General features: G+C 41.5%; 1 protein-coding gene across 1 annotated transcript; it reads right to left on the bottom strand.

The window, feature by feature from the left end:
• Positions 1–12550: 12550 nt before the first annotated feature.
• On the bottom strand, positions 12551–19896 carry drgx (dorsal root ganglia homeobox). The gene is made up of 7 exons (XM_055901811.1): positions 19608–19896; positions 18993–19117; positions 17979–18082; positions 17418–17519; positions 15444–15619; positions 14817–14929; positions 12551–14669 (listed from the first exon to the last, which is right to left on the bottom strand). Exons 2-7 carry the CDS (start codon positions 19051–19053, stop codon positions 14266–14268), a joined length of 960 nt encoding a protein of 319 aa, XP_055757786.1. The 5' UTR covers positions 19054–19117; positions 19608–19896; the 3' UTR covers positions 12551–14265.
• Positions 19897–24722: the final 4826 nt, after the last annotated feature.

Here is a 24722-nt window from a genome sequence, read left to right as displayed (position 1 = left end):
TGTTTGTTGGTTTTGTTTTTGTTGTTGACAAAAATAGTTCTCTGTTAATGAACTCAGTAGCTGACTAAGATACCACCTAGTGGACGTGATACGTACATAACCACGGTCCTCTTCTCCGTTCCTCTTCTCCTTCAGTATAATAGTAGATTTGGTGTCCAGAGCCTTCATAATCACACTTTTTGTAGCCTTTTCAGTACACTGTCCTCCCACACTGTCCTCCCTGCAAAAAGCTCCAGTCATTTCTTATGGTGCATTTATGTACAGTTGAAGTTGGAAGTTTACATACACCTTAGCCAAATATACTTAAACTCAGTTTTTCACAATTCCTGACATTTATTCTGAGTAACAATTCCCTGTCTTAGGTCAGTTAGGATCACCACTTTATTTTAAGAATGTGAAATGTCAGAATAATAGTAGAGAGAATGATTGATTTCAGCTTTATTTATTTCATCACATTCCCAGTGGGTCAGAAGTTTACATACACTCAATTAGTATTTGGTAGCATTGCCTTTAAATTGTTTAACTTGGGTCAAATGTTTCAGGTAGTCTTCCCACAATAAGTTGGGTGAATTTTGGCCCATTCCTCCTGACAGAGCTGGTGTAACCGAGTCAGGTTTGTAGGCCTTGCACGCACACGCTTTTTCAGTACTGCCCACAACTTTTCTATGGGATTGAGGTTAGGGCGTTGTGATGGCCAGTCCAATACCTTGACTTTGTAGTCCTTTAGCCATTTTGCCACAACTTTGGAAGTATGCTTGGGGTCATTGTCCATTTGGAAGACCCATTTGCGACCAAGCTTTAACTTCCTGACTGATATCTTGAGATGCTGCTTCAATATATCAACATAATTTTCCTCCCTCATGATGCCATATATTTTGTGAAGTGCACCAGTCCCTCCTGCAGCAAAGCACAACATGATGCTGCCACCCCCGTGTGTCACGGTTGGGATGGTGTTCTTCAGCTTGCAAGCATACCCCTTTTTCCTCCAAACATAACGATGGTCATTACAGCCAAACAGTTATATTTTTGTTTCATCAGACCAAAGGACATTTCTCCAAAAGGTACGATCTTTGTCCCCATGTGCAGTTGCAAACCGTAGTCTGGCTTTTTTCTTTTGGTTTTGGAGCAGTGGCTTCTTCCTTGCTGAGCGGCCTTTCAGGTTATATCGATATAGGACTCGTTTTACTGTGGATATAGATGCTTTTGTACCTATTTCCTCCAGCATCTTCACAAGGTCCTTTGCTGTTGTTCTGGGATTGATTTGCACTTTTCGCACCAAAGGACGTTCATCTCTAGGAGACAGAACGCGTCTCCTTCCTGAGAGGTATGACAGCTGCGTGGTCCCATGTTGTTTATACTTGTGTACTATTGTTTGTACAGATGAATGTGGTACCTTCAGGCGTTTGGAAATTGCTCCCAATGATGAACCAGACCTGTGGAGGTCTACAAGTCTTGGCTGATTTCTTTTGATTTTCCCATGATGTCAAGCAAAAAGGCACTGAGTTTGAAGGTAGGCCTTGAAATACATCCACAGGTACACCTCCAATTGACTCAAAATATGTCAATTAGCCTATCAGAAGCTTCTAAAGCCATGACATAATTTTCTGGAATTTTCCAAGCTGTTTAAAGGCACAGTCAACGTAAACTTCTGACCCACTGGAATTGGGATACAGTGAACTGTAAGTGAAATAATCTGTCTGTAAACAATTGTTGGAAAAATTACTTGTGTCATGCACAAAGTAGATGTCCTAACCGACTTGCCAAAACTATAGTTTGTTAACAAGAAATTTGTGGAGTGGTTGAAAAACGAGTTTTAATGACTCCAACCTAAGTGTATGTATAAACCTAGGGATACATATCACTGATGAAATGCCCTCATACTGAGATGTACCCTATGCTCTGACTTTGATCATTGATCTAAAGCCTAAACTTGAAAAAAATACATACATTTTCACTTATTTATTTAACTAGGCAAGTCAGTTAAAGAACAAATTCTTATTTACAATGGCGGCCTACTGGGGGAACAGTGGGTTAATTGCCTTGTTCAGGGGCAGAACGACAGATGTTTACCATGTCAGCTCGGGGATTTAATCCAGCAACTTTTTGGTCACTGGCCCAACGCTCTAACCACTAGGCCACCTGCCGCCCCGATCTATGAGATATCTTTTTTTAATTTTGCGTATCAAATAAATACATTTTTCAAGGGAGAAAAATTTGAAAGAATGTTTTTGGTTGAACCTTGATTTTAGGTTAAATAACGTCCCATTGAGTTTAGGAGACCTGGCCAAGACGGTCATGTTGATGGATTTGGGGCTCCTGAGTGGTGCAGTGGTCTAAGGCACTGCATCTTAGTGCAAGAGGTATCACTACAGTACCTGGTTCAAATCCAGGCTGCATCACATCTGGCCGGGATTGGGAGTACCACAGGGCGGTGCACAATTGGCCCAGTTTTGTCCGGGTTTCGCTGAGGTAGGCTGTCATTGTAAATAAGAATTTGTTATTAACTGACTTGCCTAGTTAAATAGTGAGCCATCTCTGAGTCTGATATGAGACAGGAGTCTGGTCCAGAGCAGAGAGCTGGTCCTGGTCCTCTCCATGCTGAGTCAGGTGCCTCCCTGTGGTTGGGTCGCTGTCAGCAGCCTGTGGTTACAGCTGGCAGACGTCTGACAGACAAATGCATTACTCTGCTGAGTTAAAATATGCTATGCTGGTATAACCTCCATCAGCGATGCGTCTAACAGATCTAATTGATTGGCTTATCGATCATTTCTAATGCGGGAATTAAAAGCAGTGATGATGACGGTGGAGGTTCAGTCTCTTCTCTGAATACTGTCTGCACTGTTTCTCTCTGCCGTTGGATAGAAGTTAGCATAGCCCTATAAACACAGATCTAGGATCAGCTTTAATGCGCCCCCTCCCCCCCTGTTCGTTAGCATTAGGGAGGGAAAACATAACTGACCTCGGATCAGTTTCCACGGTAAGCTTTATCCTGCTGGTTGTCTCTCAGTGTGAAGAGTCCAGGACATCTCTCTCTTTCTGCAGCTCAGTATTATGTTTTCATTACTGCAACAATAGAAGTCCATTAACATGGCTGTGTAGAACAGAGTTAAAATGCCTGTCCTCCATATTCACTCTTTCTGTTTCTGGCTGCCCTCCAGTTCATTTAATACAACAATGCTCCACAAAACTGCTGCAGGACTTATTTTAGGTGACAGAGAATTATCACAGATGCCACATGCACAGCGGGGATGTCAATAGCAACTTGACTTGTTTGTGGGATATTAAAGCAGTGAATTATGGGTGCCATACAAAACTTAAATGATCGAAACCATTATAACCCCGGAATCTTTTGTTTTTGTTAATGATTCAATTCCAAATGTACTGTATTCAATTTGGAGAGATTTAAATGTGTTGTCTGAATCTTTTGTGTGAGTTTTAGACCGTATGTCAATGTCAGCCACATATATAATAAATGTTCCATTTTGGGAAGCAGTGTACATTTCTTAAAATAGCTATTGTTATAATACGTATACACTATATAAGTATTGTTATAATAACTATACACAATATTATCATTAGCTGCCATGTCATTGGATTTTTGGAACTCACACATTTACATATTACTATATTAGGAGATGATTAATCAAATAATCCTTGATTCGGCTTGATTGGATAATATATATATATATACACACACACACACAGTGTCTTGAAAAAGTATTTGCTCCTTTTCTGATTTTCTATATTTTTAATACTGAATGTAATCAGATCTTCAACCACAACTTAATATTGGATCAAGGGAACCTGAGTTTACAAATAACAACAAAAATGTATACTTATTCTATTCATTTAATTAACAAAGTTTTGCAACACCCATTTCCCCTGTGTGAAAAAGTCATTGCCCCTTAAACTCAATAACTGGTTATGCCACAACTAAACACTTCCTGTAGTTGTTCTCTCACATCACCGTAGAGGAATTTTGGCCCATTCTTGCATGCAGAACTGCTTTAACTCAGCGCCATTTTCAAGCATTAACTGCTCTTTTCAAGTCCTGCCGCAACATCTCAATTGAGATTAGGCCTGGACTTTGACTAGGCTTTTCCAGAACTTAAAATATGTTGCTTTTTAACCATATTCACGTAGACTTGATTGACCCAGCAGCACTTTAGCTTACAGATGGATGGCCTGACATTTTCCTGTCGTTTTCTCTGATGCAGAGCATAATTCATAGTTTGTTCCTTATATTAAGGCATGTCGCCCAGGTTCTGAGGCAGAAAAGAATCCCCTAACACAATCATTCTGGGAAATAATTTCCCTTTATCCGTAAATGAATCAGTCATACAAAAATCATTCCAATCAATCACTTACTATTCTCTAAATCCTAAAATGGTGTTCCCAGAACTTGCATGTAGTTCCCAGAACTATGTAAGTGCTACCTGAATACCTACAGACGACGTTGCCGACAGGGTCTCTCTACCCCCGCCACAGTTATAGCAGCTCCAGTCTCTCCCTCCAGTGGCGCCTTGTGCTCCTCGCCCTCTGCCTCTTACCCTTCCTCTACCTCCTCCTCAACCTCGTCCTTGACCTCCACGGTATCCTCTTCCTCCTCAACCTCGTCCTTGACCTCCACGGTATCCTCTTCCTCCTCCTCATCCTCCTCCTCCAGTGAAAAACATCAACGGTGCAGCTTGTAGTTTAACACCAGCCTTGGAGTTCTTCAACTTGATCTGTCTTTCTGCATGAGTGTTGTGAGGTTTGACATCAGCGAGGTTCTTTGTCTCCCACCCAATGCATGTAGTGGTCTTCCTTGGCATGGCACAGCAGGCTGCCATATGGTTCTTGGTCAGGGGTCAGACCAGGATGCTGGAGGAAGCTCTTCTCCATTCGTTCCTGATAGTCCTCAAAGCTCTCATCGGCCTTCATCGTGGTGGAATGTATTTTCTGCCGGTCTGTGTTCTTTGGATATGTTGTCTTTACATGATCAAACACAGCAGTAAGTTGGTCAGCACGGTTGGCTCTGGTTGCATCACTGTTCCAACCTACCTTACACTGGTTCCACTTGAACTTCAAACACCGACAGAGTATTTCCTCAATTTCACGGGTGGTCGGGTTATACATGGCAATGATTGCTCTCACCTCTTCTTCAAACTTCACGGCATCTTTCGTGGGGTCATTCCATGCTGTCCAATCTTCTGTCGGACACAGTACCCCTTTACCAAATTTCTTTGCCATCACTTTACTGGGTCCCTTTCTTGCCAAATCTGGGTCTTCACATCTACTTGTACTTTTCCCCACGACTACTTCTAATTATACATTATCAATTTGCATTACTCTACTCATAACGCAATCATTCTGGGAACTAATTTCTCTTTTTCCATAAATTAGTCAATCATACAAAAATCATTCCAATCAATCACTTACAATTCTCTAAATCCTCAAATTGTGTTCCCAGAACTGCCATATAGTTCCCAGAACTATGAAAGTGTTCCCTGAAAACCTACAGACAACGTTGACGATGGGGTCTCTCTACCCCCACCTAGTCCCCTTTTGGGACTCTGGATCCTTTTCTAAGCTTTTCAAACCAGTTTTTTTAAGTTGACTTACTGAAATTCACTTGTCAGTCTTTCCAGGTTTCGCAGATTATGTGTTTTCTCCAGGGCAGCCCACAGTTAGTATCTGGTTTGAGTATCTGGTCTGAGCCAGGCCATCTGTCAGTGAGCTGAAGTGCAGCTGGGTCATGCAGCAAGACAACGATCCAAAACACACAATCAAGTCAACATGAAAATGGTTAAAAAGCTAAAAATGTGAAGTTTTGGAATGGCTTAGTCAAAGTTCAGACCTAATCGCAATTGAGATGTTGTGGCAAGACTTGAAACGAGCAGTTCATGCTTGGAAACCCACAAATGTCGCTGAGTTAAAGCAATTCTGCATTCCAAAATTCCTCTACAGTGATGTGAGAGACTGATCAACAACTACAGGAAGCATTTGGTTGCATACATTGCAGTTAAAGGTCGCATAACCAGTTATTGAGTATAAGGGGGCAATGACTTTTTTCACACAGGGGAATTGGGTGTTGCATAACTTTGTTTATTAAATAAGTTAAATATGTAATTGTCGTGTTATTTGTTCACTCAGGTTCCCTTTATTTAATATCAGGTTTTGGTTGAAGATCTGATAACATTCAGAATAAAAAATATGCAAAAATCAGAAAGAGGCAAATACTTTTTCACAGTACTGTGTAAATATATATATATACACAGTGCCTTCAGAAAGTATTCAGACCCCTTGACTGCCAAAGGTGCTTCAACAAAGTACTGAGTAAAGGGTCTGAGTAAAAGGTCTGAAAACTTATGTAAATGTAATATTTCAGTTTTTAAAAATACATTTGGTAACATTAAAAAAATACGTTTTTGCTTTGTCATTATGAGGTATTGTGTGTAGATTGATGGGGGGGGGATTATTTAATTCATTTTAGAATAAGGCTGTAACCTAACATAATGTGGGACAAGTCAAGGGCTCTGAATACTTTTCGAAGGCACTGAATATATTGTTTTTAAAGAAAAATCTAAAAACGGATTTGATCTTACTCAAGTCTTCTAAGGATTGGTCTTAGTGCAGTTCCCCTGTACATGACAAACAGTCAGAGATCCTGTCCAATCCAGCTAGCCCTTTACTCAGTACTTTGTTGAAGCACCTTCGGCAGCGATTACAGCCTCAATTCTTCTTGTCTACCATTTGGGTGTGTGTGATGGTTAGGGGAAATGTTTGTAACTGTAATATGTTGGTTAATGGTAGCAATAACTGCTCTCTTGTAGTACATGATTCTGTTACAGGAGCACCAGGAAATGTGAGTTATACAATTTCGGTTTACAATAAGTGTACCGCACTGAAAGGAGACCCAAATGGTACCTATTGGTTGTGTGGCCGATTTGCTTATTACAGTTTACCACTTCATTGGGAAGGGGCGTGTACTGTTGGGTTTGTGGTGCCGGCCATGAGAGTCCATGGAAACACTGAAACAGAATTGAAGGTTCTGTTCAGGCACTATCGTCAGCCGAACCCTCATTTTAATAAGCGATCCCTTGCAGATGTCAATCAGGTGCAGACCTTCTTCTCCCGATTCACTGGTGTTTTACTGCCTCAATATGGAGTTGCATGTGCCTTAGATCAAATTAAAGATTTGGCTATTAAAGTTGCGAAAATTAGAAATGCTACTGAATGAGGAAGTGAAACCACTCCGCAAGGTGGCCCTGCAAAACAGGGAGGCAGCTGACTACTTATTGGCTTGTCAAGGGGGCACTTGTTCTCTCTTTGGTGATGAATGCTGCACTTTTATCCCAGATGTGTCATCAAATGTGACTGATCTTGCGAACTACATTCACACTGTTGCAAAGTCTCATTCCGGGAAATCAGAGTGGGTGTTTACTGGTTGGCTGAATGGAGCTTGGGGTTCCTAGAGAGCTCAGTGGGTGATAGCTGGAATCTTTTGGTTAATGTGTTTGATCATTTTGCTTTCTTGTTGTAAGACCATTTGTACATCCATGGCAACTCGAGTCTTAGCAACTATCCTGTTCAATGCTACTAAAGAAGGTGATACTGAGAACTTGTCTCCCCGGGAACTCCCCTTTCCCTTTATAATGGATGATAATATGCAAACATGAGTTAGTATCCATGTTTGATTAAGTACCCGAAGGTTTAAAGATTAAGTTGTTAAAAAACAACATCCTTACAATGTAAAGAGTAACGGAAAAATAATAAAATATGAAGGTGGATTTTTGCCTTTTGTTATGGCTCGTCTGTAAGAATCAGTATTTACGAAACACATTCCTGATGATAGACTGAATGTATGTTAAGAATTAAAATACATGTTATCACATACGGTGATAAAAGGAGGGAGTGTGGTGGAAATGTTTAGTGTCCTCTCTGTCTCTGCAAATGCGTGACTACATGTAGCATATTGTTTCTCGTTATTGTGTTAGGATGTTCTGTGACTGCTCTCAGGGAAGGGACTGACAGAAGAACATAAATAATGGATCACATAGGTTCTAGGCGTTGGACCAAAGTAACAATGTATGCAAGGTCATGATCAGCCTATTGCACCCTGACAGCAGAGATGCCTAGTTTTTGCAAGAATATAAAGAGTGCTGAAGGGAGAGCATCCCTTTAGAGCTTATAACAGACTTGTACTTTGAGTATTACGTTTGTTGTAACCTCTCTAGCCGTTATAGTAAAGATCTGTTCATTTAAATTTGGTAATTTCCACGACACTAGCAATAGGCTGGTGCTAAATATCAAAATAACAAAAAGCATAATTTTGGGGGCAAATCACTCGCTCAATGCTAAACCTCATTTAGATCTATTATTGAATAATGTGGCTATTGAGCAAGTTAAGGAGACGGCTGGTTGTAACCCTAGATAGCAAGCTTTCATGGTCAAAACACTCAATGGTTGCTAAAATGGGAAGAGGTCTGTCCATAATAGGGCGTCGCACACAAGCTTGGCACACCTGTATGTGACACGCCCTGATCTATTTCACCTGTTCCTGTGATTGTCTCCACCCCTCCAGGTGTCGCTTACATTCCCCAGTGTATTTATCCCTGTGTTCACTGTGTCTCTGTGCCAGTTCATCTTGTATGTCAGTCAAGTCAACCAGCGTGTTTTTCCCGTACTCCTTTTGCTATTCTCTTCTTGATAGTGTTCCCGGTTTTAACCCCTGCCTGCATCTGGACTTTTTTCCCGCCTGCCTGATCATCCTGCCTGCCCTGACCTTGATTCTGCTTGCCCTCTGGTAACTTTTGGACTCTAAAATGGTTTTAACCCTTTTGCCTGTCCACGACCATTCTCTTGCCTTACCCTATTGGATTAATAAATATTGTAAGACTCCAACCATCTGCCTCGTGTGTCTGCATCTGGGTCTCGCCTTGTGTCATGATAGTATTTGGGGAGTTTCTCCCATTATTCTCCGTAGATCCTCTCAAGCTTTGCATGGTTTGATGGGGGGAGTAGTTGCACAGCTATTTTCAGGTCTCTCCAGAGATGTTCGATCGGGTTCAAGTCCGGGCTCTGGCTGGGCCACTCAAGGACATTCAGAGACTTGTCCCGAAGCCATCCTTGTGTTGTCTTGGCTGTGTGCTTAGGGTCATTGTCCTGTTGTAAGGTGAACAATCTCCCCAGTCGGAGGTCATGAGTGCTCTGGAGCATCTTTCCCTCGATCCTGACTAGTCTACCAGTGCCTGTCGCTGAAAAACATCCCCACAGCATGATGCTGACACTACCATGCTTCACAGTAGGGATGGTGCCAGGTTTCCTCCAGACGTGACACTTGGCATTCAGGCAAAATAGTTCAATCTTGGTTTCATTAGACTAGAGAATCTTGTTTCTCATGTTCTGAGAGTCCTTTGGGTGCCTTTTGGCAAATTTCAAGCGGGCTGTCATGTTGCTTTTACTGAGGAGTTCCGTCTGGCCACTCTACCATAAAGGCCTGATTGGTGGAGTGATTCAGAGATGGTTGTCCTTCTGGAGAGTTCTCTCATCTCCACAGAGGAACTCTGGAGCTCTGTCAGAGTGACCAACGGGTTTTTGATCACCTCCCTGACCTTCTCCCCTGATTGCTCAGTTTTGCCAGGCGGCCAGCTCTATGAAGAGTCTTGGTGGGTCCAAGCTTCTTCCATTTAAGAATGATGGAGGCCACTGTGTTCTTGTGGACCTTCAATGCTGCAGACATTTTTTGGTACCCTTCCCCAGATCTGTACCTCGAAAAATAAATCTCAGAGCTCTACGGACAATTCCTTTGACCTCAGGACTTGGTTTTTGCTCTGACATGCATGGTCAACTGTGGGACGTTATATAGACAGGTGTGTGCCTTTCCAAATCATGTACAATCAACTGAATTCACCACAGGTCAAGGTCTCAAGGATGATCAATGGAAACAGGATGCACCTGAGCTCATTTTCGAGTCTCATAGCAAAGGGTTGAATATGTACGTGAATAAGGTATTTCTGTTTAGTTTTAATACATTTGCAAAAATGTCTAAAATACTTTTTCCGCTTTGTCATTATGGGGTATTGTGTGTAGTTTGATGAGTGGAATCCATTTCAAAATAAGGCTGTAATGTAACAAAATGTGTAAAGTCAAGGGGTCTGAATACTTTCCGAATGCACTGCACACACACACACACACACACACACACACACACACACACACACACACACACTACATGACCATAAATGTGTGAACTTGGTAGTGTGTGTTGCAACTGAAGACAGACGATTTTTATGCAGTCCCGTTTTGTGAGCCGTTGTTGCTCCTAAACATTTCCACATCAAAATAGCAGCACTCACAGTTGAACGGGACAGCTCTAGCAGGGCAGAAATTTGACGGACCTATGACGGTGCCACATTGAAAGTCACTGAACTCTTCAGTAAGGCCATTCTACTGCCAACGTTTGTCTATGGAGATTGCATGGCTGTGTGTTCCATTGTATACACCTGTCAGAAACAGGTGTGGCTGAAATAGCCAAATCCACTCATTTTAAGGGGTGTCCACATACTTTTAAATATATATATTTATATATATTATACAGTACCAGTCAAAAGTTTGGACACACCTACTCATTGCAGGACTTTTCTTTATTTTTACAATTCTCTACATTGTAGAATAATAGTATAGACCACAAAACTATGAAATAACACAAATGGAATCATGTAGTAACCAAAAAAGTGCTAAACTAAATATATTTTATATTTGAGATTCTACAAGCAGCCACCCTTTGCCTTGATGACAGCTTTGCACACTCTTTGTATTCTCTGAACCAGCTTCATGAGGTTGTCACCTGGAATGCATTTCAATTAACAGGTTAATTTGTTAATTAAAAGTTAATTTGTGGAATTTCTTTCCTTCTTAATGCATTTGAGCCAATCACTTGTGTTGTGACAAGGTAGGGGTGGTATACAGAATATAGCCCTATTTGGTAAAAGACCAAGTCCATATTATGGCAAGAACAGCTGAAATAAGCTTTACTTTAAGAAATGAAGGTCAGTCAATACGTAATATTTCAACAACTTTGAATGTTTCTTCAAGTGCAGTCGCAAAAACCATCAAGCGCTATGATTAAACTGGCTCTCATAAGGACCGCCACAGAAAAGGAAGACCCAGAGTTACCTCTGCTGCAGAGGATAAGTTCATTACAGTTGCCAGCCTCAGAAATTGCAGCCCAAATAAATGTTTCAGAGTTCAAATAACAGACACATCTCAACATCAACTGTTCAGAGGAGACTGCGTGAATTAGTCAAATTGCTGCAAAGAAACCACTACTTACGGAGACCAATAAGAAGAAGAGACTTGCTTGGACCAAGAAACATGAGCAATGGACATTAGACCGGTGGAAATCTGTTCTTTGGTCTGATGAGTCCAACGTTTAGATTTTTGGTTCCAACTGCCGTGTCTTTGTGAGATGCAGAGTAGGTGAACGGATGATCTCTGCATGTGTGGTTCCCACCATGAAGCATGGAGGAGGTGGGGGTGCTTTGCTGGTGACACTGTCTGTGATTTATTTAGAATTCAAGGCACACTTGGACCAGAATGGCTACCACAGCATTCTGCAGTGATACACCATCCCATCTGGTTTGCACTTAGTGGGACTATCATTTGTTTTTCAACAGGACAATGACTCAACACACCTCCAGGCTGTGTAAGGGCTATTTGACCAAGGAGAGTGATGAAGTGCTGCTTCAGATGACCTGGCCTCCACAATTGCAAGACCTCAACCCAATTGAGATGGTTTGGGATGAGTTGAACCGCAGAGTGAAGGAAAAGCAGCCAACAAGTGCTCAGCATATGTGGGAACTCCTTCAAGACTGTTGGAAAAGCACCAGGTGAAGCTGGTTGAAAGAATGCCAAGAGTGTACAAAGCGATTGTCAAGGCAAAGGGTGACTACTTTGAAGAATCTACATTATTTAAAGAAGGATTTGTTTAACACTTTTTTGTTTACTACATGATTCCCTATGTGTTATTTTATAGTTTTGATGTCTTCACTATTATTATATAATGTAGAAAATAGTCAAAATAAAGAAAAACCCTTGAATGAGTATGTGTGTCCAAACTTTTGACTGGTACTGTATACATATTTTTTTATATTCTGAAAAAGAAAACAATACTGGCGTAATGCAAAAATACAAATAATTTGTTGAACTTGCCTTTCCTCACTACACGAATCTGGCCAAGATATCAATGTTACATGAGTGGTTTGGAAAACTCAATCACTAAATAATGGTCCAAGGTTTTAGATAGAAGCATCGCAATTTACTCCGATTTTAGAGCATAATCATGCAAACTCAAACTACATGCACGGCTATTTGTTTCATAGAAGATGTTGCTTGTCTTGTTTAAAGAGCGTAGAACAAAATAACCCATAAAGATAGAAGAAGAAGCAGCAGCCTCCACAGATCACGAGTGGTCTTGCTGATATCAACACACTAACAATATAACCCAGTGACTCAAAGTTTCAACGAAGTCTTCACTCCATAACAATAGAACTCGACGACTCAAAGATCCAATTAAGTCTTCACTTTATTAATATATGTGAACTATGCACAGCATGCAGAACATTCCATTGTGAAAGACGAGAGCGATAGAGAAGAGAGAGGAGACAGATGAAGAGGGGGAAAGAAAAAGAAGATACAGGGGGAAATATAGAGACAAATAGATCGAGAACAAGAGAAATAGAGGGAGAGAAAGAGAGAAGAATAGAGAGAATAAAAGAGTGTGAGTGCTCGAGCCAGGACTTCTGACATTATCTCCCTCCTCCATGTCACCGGGGTGTCTCCCTCATCATTAATTATTAACCCAGTACTTTGTGGTAATACATAATTCACCATCAATTATTCATGCTAATGTGTGTGTAGTTGACTTAATTGTGTTATTGATTATCAAAAGTAATTTCCTGAAAATCCTCAAGGACTCAAATTGAATCAGCCTAAATCCTGGTCTCTGTGTACTCTCTCTTCCTACGATTAAGTATTCTCAATCTGATTGGTTTATGTCTTATTAGCCGATCTGGTGAAAGACAACACAGAAAAGAGGTTTAATATTTTTTTTACAGGCTAAACTAATAAATCAACAATCACTGATGAACCATGAAGGAGCCTCTGGGTTTAAAGGCCTATCGTTTTGTAAATATACATTTTAGTATTAATAAATAGCATGTATCGTGTTTAATGGGCTATTGTAACCTGGCGATGCGTCTCGAGCGAGAGAGAGAGGAGGTTATGAGTGGCGTTCTCTAGTTTCTCCAGCTTTAAGGGAAACTGATGAATAATGGATAGGAGCAGATGGCCGTGGCGGTAGGCAACAGGAGAGACTACATCTTTAATTGTTTTAGAGAACATGTCACAACAGGACTAAAGTGATCCAGGGTCGGCTAGCGCTAGTAACGCCACGGACGTGCTAACAGACTGCTATTAGCAAAAGCCCTGATATCAACACCACTGTTGTGTCATCATATCTGTTAGCCTACCCTGTTAGCGTAGCCAAGGGACCACAGGGCAACATTAGCTTCAACTGTGGCACTTTAACATCGATGTAAAAGCAAATACGTTGATTCATGTACACTGCCACTGTCAGTTAAACGAGACATAAATAAATCAGTAGCTAGCGTTCTCTCTGGTCGCTGGCTTAAAAACCTGAACACCGATGACCATGACTCTAGTGAAAACTATAGAAGTGTCAATATTTCACATTGTGTTTTACATGTGTTTAAGAAAAAAAAGAAAAGAGGAACATAACATGTCACATTGTCTGGTGACTTTCTGTAACACAATAGCCTAATACACACGGGAGAGCGTGTAGCCAAGATGAGAGAGAAGGGGAAATGCCTCAGATTCACATTATTAGCCAGGGTGGTAGTCTCCATCACACACAGTTTATTCAGAGTCCATGTAGAGTCCATGAGCTACGTACAGTATGTGTGCTTATAAGGGGACCACAACGGCCCCGCGATATTCAGCAATATTCACCCACAATAAATAAATCACATTCATACAATATCTTGATAGTTGAATCCATAGAGTATGATATCTGGGTAACCACTCCTCTCCCTGCTCCAGTAGTAATAGGACTAGGTCCATAGTTGTGCTTTAGGAGGAGTAGGTAGAGGGATAGTAACAGTAGGCACATTCACACCACAGGAGTTTTAAGTCCCAGTCCTTCCGTCTGTACATCCACACTGTCTGTACGTCTGTCTCCTCTGGGCAGTGACACAGACACACTCACTTTTTCTCCAGTGGTTCCTTGGGGCAGAGGGGGTGTTTGTCAGACCCGGTACCCTGAGTCAGGGTCTTGGAGCCTGGGCTGGGAGCCTCGTCTCTGGAGCCTCTCCCCACGGCTCCAGAGACGCCCAACACTGATCCAGATACTACTCCCAGGGCAGGGCCCATCCCGGGCCTCGTCAACCCAGCCCCAGACACCCCAAGCACCGACATGCCTCCTACTCCAGTCCCATGCCCATGGCCGGCCCCCAGCAGGTTGGCTGACTGTAGCACGGCCTCGGAGTGCTCCCGGGCCTTCATCCGCAGGGCCGCCACACTGGCCGTACGGTTGCCCTGACATCCATAGGGGGGCAAGAAGGACAGGCCCATGGGGTCAGGAACACAGCATGAGCACAGACCACCTCCTGGTAAGACACACACACACACACACACACAGGGTCAGGATATTGTTTTACAGCAGAGTATGTCCATCATCACTATCGTAATCATCACCCTCCTCCTCTAACCATCAAGTGTGTTAGCTATGTTAACTGTTAGCTGTGTTAACTTACCCTTCATTGTGGCAACATGTGACAGAGCCTGGGCATAGGTGGCCGAGTTCAGGAGGGTTCCTGGTAGACAGGAGGGGAAGAACGGTCCACCAGGACCCACCGCTCGGTTTATACTGGAGGTCAGAGAGAGAAGGGTGGTTAGTTTAAAATGACTCCGAGAGGAGATGAGAGATTATGGTTATCCTGCAACTGAAGGAAAGTGAAGAGGAGTGAGGGGGGTAAGAGGGGTTAGAGGAGGGGAAGAGGAGTGGGTTAACATTTGTGGTGACTGAATCACATGTGGAAGGTCCCGAAGTAAACAACAAGCAAATAGTGGCTGGTCTGAGACTTCAGCACCACAGAGCAGAACCCTGTGATCTGCTTTTCAGCACCACATAACAGTGGACAGCGGCTGTAATGTTACTGGCCACTGGGAGAGAGGGTTTTAAGCACACTGGACTGTTGCTAAATCAGAATCCCAAATTCGAGACATTCAGCACCACACGACAATGGACAGCTTCAACGTCACTGGCCAATGGGAAAAGAAGAGGCCTAACTCTGGAGGGGAAGGCTCCCCACAAACTCTATGCTAGGCTACACAGCCAACCCTGTCTTCATGCACCTATGTCCTTGTCCCTGTCCTCTTACCTCTGCTGCATCTCCAAAGGTTCCTTCTGTTTCCTGCTCTGATCCACAGGAGACTGGGAGTTCAGACTCCTGGACGGAGGAGTGCCTCCCTCGTTCATCTGCTCCTTCCCTCCGTCAGGGTCTGTACTCCCTCTCTCTGTCTTTCTCCACTTGGCCCTGCGATTCTGGAACCACACCTAAACAGGAGGAGAGGAGAGGAGGTTAAAAACTCACTGTTGCGCCATGCAATCTCTCTCCCGTGTACTATCTAAAGTAGTCCAATGAGTGCCTGCTTTTGTGATGTATATTGGCATATTACAAACCCAGACCAGCATCTTTGTAGTTATGCACACAGGAGCAGAAGGTAAGATCGAGTTGGTCAGAAAACAGATAGATTTCATGAACCATGTCTCATCACCGAAATATGGACAGGGTCTATTGTGTCTTGTCATCAAATTCATCAAAAGGATATGTCATTTTTAGATCATGATAATATAAATATAAAGATGTGTGTGTGTGTGTGTGTGTGTGTGTGTGTGTGTGTGTGTGTGTGTGTGTGTGTGTGTGTGTGTGTGTGTGTGTGTGTGTGTGTGTGTGTGTGTGCGTGTGTGTCAGACCGAAGCTCTCTGCCTGAGTGACTTTGCACTGCGACTTCTCCCAAACTTCACCCACCCATAGTCTCCAGCCCGCCACATACTGCCAACTTCTATATCCTAATTGAAAGAAGGTCATTGCCTATAACAACATTTAATTGAGCAATTTTTCATTCTCATATTTTAATGACTTCCCACTGACAGTCAGGGCGCTTTAGAGAGAGAGCTGTGATGAAGTCGTTTATTCCCCTATTTAGTGATTGTTTGACAACATCAGATTCGATTAAGACTGCACTCCCACACGCATTAATCATGATGTGTGTGAATGGAATGGGGTGGAGCAACTGTGCGGGGCAGAACAGTCACCATTGTGCAAAAGCCTAGGTACAAGGACGTCAACAACCAAAAAAACGAATCCCATTCAGTCAATGTACGAAAAAAGGACAACAGTTTAGTTTAGTGTCAGGAAAACAATACAGCGGCTTGTTGTGATTGTGAGGCAGGCTATCTCACCCCTGCACCTTACAGCTAAAGAGTCGTGATCCCGTCTCTCTGAATGGCTGGTAATTGCTACATTAATCTCCATTTGGCACCTGCTTTAAGGAGAGGGAAACCCATTGACACGATACAATAAAGACGGGCCAACAACACTACAACAGAAAGGACATTTATTTTCTAATAATAATGTAAGTTTAATATCCCTGCATGCTGCAGCCGATTCATGTCCAGATTTAATAATAGGAATGCTGTAATCGGATTAGAGCGGAATAATTTGTTTACAATCCCTAATTTACAGCTCGGGATTCCATTATCCCGCGCGCTGTCGGCTTTAAGCAATAGTAAGATGACCCAGGGGAAGCAAAGCCTAACTATTATATTTCCTACAATTAGATCTGCGCTCACAACAAAACCCAAAAGCAAATCTGGAATGCAGAAAATTACATACAGGACACACTGAATTGAATTACAACTGGCCACATTTATAACCACACATATGTGGAGGGCAGGGCAGTGATAAATTGCCCCAAAATAATAATAACAATGTAAAGGGGTGTGTGTGTGTGAGCGCGTATTTAATGCTGTCTTAATTAACATTTGTATCTACTACCCTCTTTTAAAAGCATCCCTTTTAGCTTTTTTTTCTGAGCTGCGGAAAAGGACGCACATGTATGATGTATTTTTTATGTGCCTTTGTTTTGAGACGCGGACAAATTAGTGAAGAACATTATCACTGGTTAATTATGAATGACCGATTAATCAACCTGATCTAATATTCACCATTATGTTGATGTTATTAAAGAGCATCGGGAGAATGACAGAGTGCCTTAATTTACCCTCTCTGGTCAAACGTGCTCAGAGCCCACTGCTTCATTCCTGTGTGTGCGTGAGCGTGCGTGTTCACCTGGACACGCGCCTCCGTCAGGTTGATCTTCATGGCCAGTTCCTCGCGCGTGAAAACATCCGGGTAGTGAGTCTGCGCGAAAACAGCCTCCAAAGCTTCCAACTGAGAATGAGAGAAATATTAGATTAAGAGTTTTAAAGTTACGTGAGTTTATTATTCATGACACTACACAACATGGTATATTTATGTTGGTGTGTTGGTTTTCGAACGAAATATACAACATCTACAAAATACCTGTTTTGGTAAGTAGCCTACTTTCAGAAGCGATAGGCCTATATATTGGCCTATGAATAGCGTAACTAGGCAAAAAAATGCTATTAACTAGAATAAGTTCAAGTAATAAGGAAGTGATAGGTTACATTTTATTATTATGGCGGAAATAATGAGAAGCATCATTATAATAATCGTTATCAACAATATTATGGAAATATGAGGCCTACATTTGTATAAACTAGCTAGCCTAATGCATGGTTTTGCTCACATTAGATTAAATTCGTTATAACCAATGTACAGAGTGATATTTTTAAGCAGTCCAGAGTTTTATAATTGATAGCTAGCTACCTGTTGTAGAGTAAATGTTGTTCTATTTCTACGTTGTTTTCTCCGCAGAAAGCCGTCATCAAAATCACCTGCTGACGCATGGTTGGCAAACCCGTTGGTGTTTACTGAAAACATAAGTCATCGAAGAAATGTTTCAATAAAAACACTTGTTTATATAAATAAATGCAATACATTTGTGTTTGTTTTCAGTCAAAACCTGACATAGAAACACCTTGCAACATATTTTTACAGCGAAAACATCAAAACGAAGGGATCAAGCAGGAGTTCATTTTTTAGGATGTCAGTAAATAGGTTTTCCCATTGAAACGGACTATAATCTGCTTGTATATTCCTCTTATTAGAGCCATGAAACATTGATGTCCCGGTCTGAGAGGCATGACACCCAACATCTGTGGCCGCAGACGGGACAACACACCCGCCTCAGCCCCGGGGCTAACATCACACACACACACACACACACACACACACACACACACACACACACACACACACACACACACACACACACACACACACACACACACACACACACACACACACTTCAAACGGGTGGGTTCATAAAACAAACAAAAATACGCTATTTAAACATGCTTTTTCAAAAACAAGTATAATCTTAAGAGGCAAGCATTAACTTGCGACAACCGCTTAAAACATTTATGGAACATGCGGTAATATATATACATAAATATATATATTGTATAGTATTTTACACGAAATGATGCTAACACATAAATACACACATACGTTATTTGCCACAATGAAATAAAGTGGATACAAATATGTTATTCAGACGTTTACAGTTGTCACGAGTCATAACCCTTAAACCACTCTTCTTACAGCAAATTCCGAGCTAGCGTCAAGCTGAAAATATTTGAGCTCAATTGCAAGGAAATAGAAGTTATAGGCTGATGTAGCCTACATTTAGTATTTCCAAATCAAAACTGTCAACACATTCTAGCCCATCTATGGAGAAGCGGTCCCAAAAGTTGCAGCATTAGGCTATGGTCTACTTACACGTATTATTAGTCCGACAGCATTCTCCATCCAGCTGAGGGGGACAATGAAAGTAAAACATGATGGTTTTATGGGCTTTGTTTATCTATGGAGCTGTGTACGAAAGCCCGATGTCCCTGAGAAATCTGAAAAGAAATCAAATCATTTCAGTCGCAAATCAGAGAATAACGAGTCAATATTTGACAGTGGAACGGGCCAAAATAAAACAATTTTAAGCCTAGTCATTTGTAATTATTACAATGTTCATATTATTGACAAAATAGAAAAGAAAAAAACCTCCGCAAAATTCCCTACTATTCGTCCGAAATTAACGAACAATAAGTAATTTGCGTAACAAACCAAATCACTGGGCTATAAAACATTGGAATAAAACATGAAATAGCATGCAATGTGCTCACACCAAAGTTATTAGCGGAGGAGAATCCTCATCAAATTTGTCCATAAGGATGGGACAGGGCAGCGCTCACCAAATGTTTTAAAGAGACACATCAGAAATAATGCCTACATGTCTCTTGCAAAAAAAAAGTAATAAATTGTAGTAAATTATACGAAACATGTAGCCTGTCTGATAGAATATGGTAGATATATGATAGATATTCCATCTGTCTGTCATACCTGCTGTGTATTTGTCTTGTGCTGGTCCAGGGCGTGAGGAGGAGAGGATGCTGAGGACGCGAAGAGTTTCCTGTATGTCTGAGGGACCGGCAAATCCACTTTAACAGTCACTATCTCTCTCTACAACCTCTCTTACTCACTCCCCTCTTTCCCCCACACCATCCCTATCTGAGTTTATCTACTCTGCCTTTCTCTTTCTGGGAGTGTCCAGATGTCTTCGGCGAGTTGAGGCTTTCAGCTCTTGCTGCTTTTAGAATCTCACGCTTAATTGGTTCTAATCGGATTACAGCGGCTTTGTCTTCTCACTGTGAGTGGGCCTCTTTCCCTCACTCTCTCTCTGTGTGTGTGAGAGAAACATCAACTCTCCCAGGTATCTGAGAATTCAAATATTTTCCCCGGCAGAATATTCTGCTGTTATGTCAGTGGTTATTCCCTGACCATAAACACACACACACACACACACACACACACACACACACACACACACACACACACACACACACACACACACACACACACACACATTCTTTATTTGGTTGCTTCTATATTAAAAATCTAAGATGACTTCTGTTGGGTTTGAGATTGACTGCCAGGCCGTTAATTGCTCCTTAGGTGGGTTACCGGGTCCACTTTACAACGGGCTGCGCATATCATAACATTCACAATGGCCAGAATTTTGATTTTCTTCACAGCAAGGGGTCCCACGATTTATATCGCTTCCACCGATAAACGATATACCACGGGACCATTTCAATTAGTTTTAAAGCGCATCTGGGACATCACAGCACAGACGCTGGAGTCTCCATGGAGAGACGAAATGAGGCTCCAAACTGCACCTGAAATTTGAAAGAGGAGGGTGGGATTGGATCAACGCACATAAGGTAGAGAAGCCGGTCTAATGGCAGGTAATTGGGTCTGTAATATCGTTACAGTCGGGTAATGGGCAGTTACGGCCCATGCGCTATTAAGTGCATCCCCTGTGTGCAGCATTTATTATATTAAAAGGGGGAATAATAATGATATTTTGGTTATTAAATGCATGTAATTAATTTATGCACTGCTGAAAATAAAGTTGTTATTACGACTTCCGACTAAAGGGAAGGAGAAAATTGAAATCAAGTGTATTACTCTTAGAATTGTTTTTTTCTAATAGTATAGAGATATTTAATCTCTGTGTGTGTGTGTGTGTGTGTGTGTCAGAAACGACCCTCTTTATCATGTGAAGTCTGTCAGTGTAAACTGCAGCTTTCTCTCAGTCACTCACTTACAGTAGGGCTCAAACCCAACAATAGCGTTTTCTGGCAAAGAGTAGGCTAGTTAGCCCCTCTGAACATTATTTGCGAACTGAGTGCCAAACGATTTTACATGTAGAATCGCGTGAAAAATGACGGCTTACAGCAAGCAGGTGGTCCCTAAAACACAGCGTGCTAGATGATTGGCGGCTGAATAATGCCAGAACCACATTCATTGTGATGTGTGCAAGCCAAGGATACTGCGAGTTTCCCTGCGTTTAAGCCCTAGTTTTACATACCCAGACTCAGATGAACACCTGGATACCATGTTAATGTCTCTGCCTGCAGTATGAAGGAAATTAGTGGTAGTTCTGGGAGCCAATGCTAACTAGCATTAGGGCAATGACTGGAAGACTATTCCATGATGTTTTTAACTTGTTCTAGAACCCAGGAGCAAAAAAGTAGACTATCAGAAAATAATTTACTAACTTCATATGAATTTATGGTCACGAATAGAACATTTAAATCAGAATGGTTATTAGCATAACTCTCACTCTCAAAAATAGAAATGCAACAATTTCAAACATTATACTGAGATAGTTCAAATAGGGAAATCAGTCAGTATCTGGTGTGAACACAATTAGCCCCATGCAGCGCAACACACCTTCGCATAGAGTTGATCAGCTTGTTGATTGTTGATTAATGGCACACTTTCTAGCTACACGTTACCCGTGGTCTACGGATGTGAGTCCAGTACTGCCAAATTCTCTAAAATGACGTTGAAGCGGCTTATGGTAGAGAAATTAACATTCAATTCTCTGGCAACAGCTCTGGTGGGCATTCCTGCAGTCAGCATGCCAATTGCATGCTCCCTCAAAACTTGACATCTGTTGCATTGTGATGTGTAACAAATGTTGTGATGTGCAGTTCAGAGTGACCTTTTATTGTAATCAGCACAAGGTGCACCTGTGTATTGATCATGCTGTTTAATCAGCTTCTTAAAATGTCAGACCTGTCAGAGGGATGGATTATTTTAGCAAAGGAGAAATGCTCAGTAACAGGGATGTAATCAAATTTGCGCACCAAATTTGCGAGAAATAAGCTATTTGTGCATATGGAAAACTTCTGGGATCTTTTATTTCAGTTCATGAAACATGGGACCAACACTTTACATTTATGTTTTTGTTCAGTATAGTTGCGCAAGTCTACTTATTGTTTCAGAATTGGGCCATAGGTTTTCGCCGAGCTTCATTTGGTACACAGGAAAAGCTATTCTCCAAAATAAAATCCTAAAGTAATGTATAATGGTGCATGCTTTAATTTTTTTCAGCTCAAAATAACTGAAGCGGTCAATCTGATTCCATTTTGGACAAATCAATATATTTCTCCCATTTATACCGACACGAAAAAAGCTTTGTTTAATGTTTCTACCGTTGATAGTCAAATGCACTGTTCATAATAATTAATATAGGTTAATAGACGTTGGGTAAAGTCATTGCTCAGCGGTTGTAAAAAGGCAGGTGTGATTTAAGAAAGCCCCTGTGAGCTGCTACTGCTCGTGAGTGTAGTAGAAAGGGGGATGAACTGATTTGAAAGAAAAGCTATTTTGAAAGAGAACTGAAGGTAAATTATGAATAAATATTTTCTACAGAGTAGAAACAGAGTATGTGGTTGGCATTGTACAATTAGAAAAAACATTGGGATCTCCATAGACTTATTAACAAATAAATACACTGTACACTAGATTTTATGGAAGATTTATTCCTTCATTATGAAATGCAGTCATGTCTTGTGTCTAGAAAAGCTGGCATCTACGCATTTCTATCTACACAACTGACAGATATAGCAACTTGGACTTGGGTGTAGGCAAAACAAAGTAAATGTAAATCCGGGACACTGCAATTGGTATGATATGTTATGTTTCGTATTGGTATGTATTAATTTGTCGATGTCCATCATCCATTTCATATGGTATGTTATGAATTACAATTTGTATGATATATTAAAGTTGCTAATTAGCTAAAATGCTAAAGTTGTACGTGATAATATTAGAACACGCAACCTTTGGGCTGCTATTTGTTTGAGTTACACGCTCACCCAACTTTAGTTTTGGCCTTAATTCACCTTCTGTTTAATGTAACCATACCAAACAAAACTATAGCACTAATTTGCTTGTCCCAGATTTACTTTTACTATGTTACGTCTAGCCTATGAGACTATGCTGGGTATAGAGCACAGGCGGCCAGTGGCACCTTAATTGGGGAGGACGGGCTCATACTAATGGCTGGAACTGAATCAAAGGAATGGTATCAAGCACATCAAAAACATGGTTTCCATGTGGTTGACACCATTCCACTCACTCCATTCCGGCCATTATTATGAGCCGTCCTCCCCTCAGCAGCTTCTTGTGGTATTGAGGTAGATCAGGTTTGATTACGACGTCAGTTATTACAATGTCGCAATATTTCACCACAATCTCTCCATGGTTTTAGAAAATCAAGTTGTTCAACAGCATTAAAAAAAACAGGAAAAATCAAGTCGTTACATCTTTGGTCGATACGAGAGAAGATAGTATAGGATAGCATTTCATTTGACCTCCCCTCTTGATACGCCCAAGAAAATGTGTGAATGAACGCATCAACTTTTTCAATATTATTTGTCCCAAGATCAGCACAAATATTAATTTTGTAATATTGCAAAATCCGACCTCAACATAGCAATGTGTAATACCACAAATATCCATTATATTACTAATATACACTGAGTGTACAAAACATTTGGTACACCTGTTCTTTCCATGAGAGACTGATCAGGTGAAAGCAATGATCCCTTATTGATGTTACCCCTTAAATCCACTTCAAATCAATGTAGATGAATGGGAGGAGACAGGTAAAAAAAAATGTCAGCCTCAAGACAATTGAGACACGGATTGTGTGTGTGCCATTCAGAAGGTGAATGGGCAAGACAAAGTATTTAAGTGCTTTTGAACGCGGTATGTTAGTAGGTGCCAGGAGCACCAGCAACGCTGCTGAGTTGTTCACGCTCAACCGTTTCCTGTGTGTATCAAGAATGGTCCACCACCCAAAGGACATCCAGCCAATGGCAGGCCAGTGGTCTAAAACGGGTCATAGAGGAAAGAGGACAAAAGAAGGTTGACACGAATTGTGCAGCGCAACAGACGGGCGGGCTGCAGTTAGTCAACTGACAGTCCAGTACAACATTGGATCCCCAAGGCCAATAAAATAATGCACAACTCGTCATTTCTACCCAATTCGTGTCACCGCCGACAACCTTATAGAGTTGCGGCTGCAGTGGGCTAAGGAACAAAAAGACTGGATACTGGAGAATTGGAAAACATTGCATGGTCTGATGAATCCGGTTCCTGACATTTCATGCTGATGGGAGGACTAGGGTATGGAGAAAACGAGTACATGCATCCATTATGCCACGTGTCAACATTGCACACAATGGGCCCCTTGGTAAAAGTGGAGCAACATTTCAGGATATCTGAATCAGGTGTATCCCTTCATGGCAGCAGTGTATCAATTTTCGAATGGATTTTTTTCAGCACGATAATGCCCCATGCCACAAAGCTAGGATTGCATCCCTGTGGAATGCTTTCGACACCTTGTAGAGTCCATGTCCCGACGAATTGAGGCTGTTCTGAGGGCAAAAGGACGTGCAACTCAATATTAGGAAGGTGTTCCAAATGTTTTGTACACTCCATGTATTTTGTATTTTCCCTAGAGTCAATCTCTGATTACTATCCTGCAAACAGCACTAAGGATGACATCACTTTCCTATGGTAATGAAGTAACCTAAATTAAAGCACGCATTTCAAAACATTGCAAGGTGGATGGATCCTCATTCAAAAGATATGACA

The sequence above is a fragment of the Salvelinus fontinalis genome, chromosome 37 (assembly GCF_029448725.1).
Source record: "Salvelinus fontinalis isolate EN_2023a chromosome 37, ASM2944872v1, whole genome shotgun sequence".
Classification (NCBI taxonomy): domain Eukaryota; kingdom Metazoa; phylum Chordata; class Actinopteri; order Salmoniformes; family Salmonidae; genus Salvelinus; species Salvelinus fontinalis.
Note: the sequence above shows the minus strand (reverse complement) of the source record. Positions and strands in the feature narration are given on the sequence as shown.

What these genes read in the sequence shown, in the direction of transcription:
- drgx (XM_055901811.1), bottom strand. Translation starts at nt 19,053, where the DNA reads ATGTTTTACTTTCATTGTCCCCCTCAGCTGGATGGAGAATGCTGTCGG. An exon ending in CTGTCGGACTAATAATACGT is followed by an intron (nt 18,083 to 18,992) that starts GTAAGTAGACCA and finishes TTATGTTTTCAG; the next exon opens with TAAACACCAACGGGTTTGCC. An exon ending in TGACGGAGGCGCGTGTCCAG is followed by an intron (nt 15,620 to 17,417) that starts GTGAACACGCAC and finishes CCTCCTGTTTAG; the next exon opens with GTGTGGTTCCAGAATCGCAG.